The sequence below is a fragment of the Triticum urartu genome, chromosome 6A (genome assembly GCF_056163025.1).
Source record: "Triticum urartu cultivar PI428250 chromosome 6A, HENAU_Tu73, whole genome shotgun sequence".
Lineage (NCBI taxonomy): Eukaryota > Viridiplantae > Streptophyta > Magnoliopsida > Poales > Poaceae > Triticum > Triticum urartu.
Window position 1 is genome coordinate 576,482,716 of NC_141878.1, and position 4,357 is coordinate 576,487,072.

General features: G+C 44.0%; 1 protein-coding gene across 1 annotated transcript; it reads right to left on the bottom strand.

Annotated features, from left to right (window-relative positions):
* Window positions 1-214: 214 nt before the first annotated feature.
* On the bottom strand, window positions 215-3,831 carry DCP2 (decapping 2). The gene is made up of 8 exons (XM_048687764.2): window positions 3,629-3,831; window positions 3,387-3,538; window positions 3,105-3,232; window positions 2,666-2,764; window positions 1,865-2,017; window positions 1,191-1,294; window positions 954-1,021; window positions 215-630 (listed from the first exon to the last, which is right to left on the bottom strand). Exons 1-8 carry the CDS (start codon window positions 3,712-3,714, stop codon window positions 413-415), a joined length of 1,008 nt encoding a protein of 335 aa, XP_048543721.1. The 5' UTR covers window positions 3,715-3,831; the 3' UTR covers window positions 215-412.
* Window positions 3,832-4,357: the final 526 nt, after the last annotated feature.

Consider the following 4,357-nt stretch of genomic DNA (forward strand, 5'->3'; position numbering starts at 1 on the left):
GAACTGGTCCTTAAGCCATTTGTGCAGAGGCTTGTAATAAGCCAAAAAAGGACTGTCTTATTCAGCATCCGACCGATTAGAAAGCTGGTTAATATATGACCCACATGCTAAGAAAAGGGCCATAGCACACATGAATTCTTCCTGCACTAGCCAGTGTTACCATGCAAACAATTTCAGACACATATATTCCCTAAAGCAAAAGCGAGAACTTAAGTGTACGAAAGACATGATGACGTTATAACAACTCAAGAAAGATGTGACAATTGTCGTGTTCTAGATTACAGATACCAACAGGAGGAGATGGGGAAGACGAAATGCCGTGGCGTCAAGGATTCCAGTTAACAATGAGGGACAACGGCTTTCCATAGTCTATACACATCAGGGGTACAGGAGTTGATGATCTGTGAGGATCCTAGGTATGCAGAAAGGAAGCTTCCATGGACTGCAGGATACTGGCCGTATCGAATCTGAAGCTTCTGAAGCTTTTGCCAGGGCGGTTGTCGACGTGCTGCGTGCCAGATCCTGCTCTAGTAATTACAGGGTTCTGTGTGTCAGATCCTGCTCTAGTAATAACAGGGTTCTCGACAGGCACAAAGACACCCGAGGGATTCTTCGCTTTCCACACAGTACCTGCACAGTGATGTTACTGTAGATGTTACCTCAGGGTTCACAGCAATGTAAGAGAGCAGTACATGTCACAACAGGTTCACCATGGGTATATATCAAGCACCACAAGTTGCTCGTGAATATAGTATTGCCCTCGAATATGTTATACTTGTGTATTAGCTTTGGTTCACTTTGGAAAGACATCTGTGGATTCACTTTATACTTTAGAGAACAGGGCTTGGTAAATTTGAAGCAAAACAGTTAATACAGAATTAATTCGTGGGTACTCAGGAATGTCTTTATCTAGGCCAATGACCACAATGGGCATAAGAGGGAGCAGAAGAAACCTCTAGCAGATGTATCTGACTTCTGATATACTTGGGACCGATGTGTGCCTATCCATGATTTTAGACCCCTGGGACAAGCAAAACCGTAAGGCGCCAAATAATGTGGAACCAACAAAATACATTTAAGAAGCAGAACCAATAGAACATGCTAAGAGTTTAACAGCCACCATGGGAGCAATGCATATAACAACTTCTGCACAAAGGAAGATATAAAAAATAGTGTAAAGAAGTACTGACATCAAAAATGGTGCAACCATATAAAGCTTCATCCCATTCACTCCACGAGATATTGCATCATCACTAGCAGGTAGAAGATCATCAATTCTGTGCCATGAGATCTCCTGCCATATTCGCAGAGAGAAAAGGTTAGCAGTGGCCATTTCACTCATTTACCAAAAAAAAGGTTTAAAGAAGAAAGAGAATAGTAAATAAAAACCAAACAATGCAAATACAATAGCTTTGAAGCTCGAGCAAACACAAAAATTACTAACACAACGTATACGGGGTAATAAGAAATTTGCAAGCAGTTTGGTCATGTGGTAATGTTCAAACCAAGGAAATAAGAACATGTGGGGATGCAATGTGCTGATTAGAAAAACATGTGTGAAATTGCAAAGAGTCTGGGCATGTGTCAGCGGTTACAAAAATAGTAACACTTATCTACACAGTGCCACTTCTCAGCTGGGATGCATTGTTGCAAAACATCAGGACCATTCAATTACAATATGTTATTCAGAAAGGAGAAACTATTACTACATATACAGTACTAACAACAATTGAAGACTACCGATCAAGGAACCATGACATGCATACCAATACCATGCCATATCTTCATAACATGATGTTGATAGGTGCGGAAAAAAATGTTTTAACGAAAAGAAAGATAAGGAAAGATTTGAGAATTTGCATACACTGATTTCTTTCTTAGTTTGAGGAGCAAAAACAGTATCTTCCTTAACACCCGTAATAATATAGAGTCGAACTCTCTGTTGTCCAATTGAAACTTCAATGTGGTCATCCATTTTCAACAGCTTAGAAACATCACACCCAGTCTCCTCCAGAACCTGCATAGTTATGCAAATAAATGTCCATTAGGTAAAATTGGTTATGAAATGAAAAGCCGCGAAGTGTAAAACATGGACAGGACGAGCTCGTAATTGGACAAAAGAAAAAAATATGACTTCAGATCTTCAAGTAATTTATGCAGAGAACTAATGGGCATAAATACAGCTAATTGGTGCTAAATTGCCTCATTCTCGGTCGAGGAAAACAGTATAGACGACTAGAGAGCTTGATATCCCACCTAGCAAAGAACACATCTAAGAATGAAATAATAGCTGAAACATGAGACTTTTATTTCTGTAAATATGCTACAAATTGGGGATTCACTTGTTATCTTTGACATTGTGACAGTGACACATTGCCAAAAGGAAAATTGATGTGGTCCATTTTTGGCATAAGAAGACGCCCATATGTAGAGAACGGATGCAGGCGTTAACTCAAGAATGCGATGAGTTGGGGTGCATAGAATATCTAGGGCTTTGAAATTTGAATTGTTAGGAAACTAATCTGTAAAAAAAAGAGAACTTCCATGTTCAGCAAACCAGAAAATAACTGCCCAGCAATATCAACAAATAGTATTGCTTCCCTACAAGCGCAGAATGTTTGATGGAAACTGTAAAGCGCAGCGTGGATCAAGCCCAGAAATTTACTTCTCTAACTGCACAAGTATGATCCTCTTCATCTTTGCTCCTCTTTCCACGGGGGAAACTCCAGCTGGCACTAGACTTCCATCCTTTCACAAGTAAGCACTGCAGAGAAAAAGGGAGAAGTCAGCAAACCTTGAGATTCAACAAAATTCCTGAGGAAATTGAGGGCTATTGCATAACATAGTGTGAAACTATATGCAAATTGAGAAAATTAAGTGGTTCGTCTATAAGAGGCTAACAGGTAGCACATGCTAGGATTTAAATTGCATCCTTTCGAGCAGGGCAACTGATATCAGACGCGCTGCTTATCTCCAAATTCCAATCTTTAGCACATCTGTTGATGTTCCGACCTAGCAGCCTGCTCCTACTTCCTAAACCACATCTAGGGATGCAGTAACATGCTCTCGGATGGGTGTAAAAGACAGAGTGAACAAAGAATTACCCTGTCATAGTTGTCATCGAGGATGATGGCGCCGGAGACGGGGACCCGGAACTTGTAGTGCGTGAAGTCCTTGTAGATGTCGTCGAGGTGCGCGCGGTAGGGCCTGAGAGCGGCGCAGCTGTTGAACACTGCACACACAAGGACGACGGCGACCAGGACGGCGACAATGTCGGGGTCAGCGACGAATCCGCCAAGAATCATCATCCTCGACGGGGCTCAGAGTCCCGGACCGTGACGAGATAGGAGTAGATTTAAAGGGGAAAGGGGCGATCTTTATCTTACTTAGGGAGGTGAAGTCCTTGAAGGAGAGGGACTTGAGGGAGGGGTTGTGCTCCACGGAGTTGTCCTCGTAGAACCAGTGCGCCTGCTCCAGCAGGAACAGGATCCGCTCGAACGACTCCAGGTCCTCCTTGGGCACGTTCAGCACGAACCGGCTGCGGCACGAGATTGGATTGGATTGGATTCGATTTGGGTCGGATGGAGTTGCGGAGATGGGGATCGGGGGATGGGTTAGGGCTACGCACCTGCAGAGATCGTCGAGGAGCTCCTGCGGCGGCAGCTGCCCCCGCGATGAGGACCGGTTCAGTCCCCCGCCGCCCGCCATCGCCATCCACCGCTCGCCGCCGCCCACTCGCTTCGCGCTCGCCCGCCCCTCTCTGGCTCCGGTCTCCTCACTGTAGGCCGGACTCGAGCATGGGGGCAGTGGAGTATGGGAGCTGTGACTCAAGCCGGAAAACGTATTACATGCTTTACGTAAATCAAAACTTCATTGCTGCACAAACTATGTGCCATGTTATTTTTTCGAGTCAATTACACCAATGATGCTAGAACTTGGCGTAAACGGTCACTTTAGTGCTAGAACATGTAGGATACATTAAAGTGGTGCAAAAATTTAGCTTGGACGTGCAAATATGGTGCAAATCTCGTTTGTATATGACCGCAACCCTGATGAGGCATGACATCATGGCATAGGGCCCGCTGTAAGTGACTGCATAGTGAAGGCCAGGCGTGTGGCGTGCTCCTTTTATAGAAACGCCCTCGAATTTTTTTATTTTCTCATGAAAAGGCACCTGTTAGACACGTGGAACTGATGGGTATCACTTGTCAATTTTTACTTTTTTTTCTCACGAAAAGGCACCTGTTAGGCGTGTGGCACTGATGGGTCTGACTTAATAGTGAAACATCCCAAATTTGGTTAGAATGAAAAATATGGCGCAGAGGGATTCGTACCGCCGTATCAGTGACCGCGGTCT

What these genes read in the sequence shown, in the direction of transcription:
- DCP2 (XM_048687764.2), bottom strand. Translation starts at nt 3,714, where the DNA reads ATGGCGATGGCGGGCGGCGGGGGACTGAACCGGTCCTCATCGCGGGGG. An exon ending in CTCCTCGACGATCTCTGCAG is followed by an intron (nt 3,539 to 3,628) that starts GTGCGTAGCCCT and finishes CTCGTGCCGCAG; the next exon opens with CCGGTTCGTGCTGAACGTGC. An exon ending in TCGATGACAACTATGACAGG is followed by an intron (nt 2,765 to 3,104) that starts GTAATTCTTTGT and finishes TTTTCTCTGCAG; the next exon opens with TGCTTACTTGTGAAAGGATG.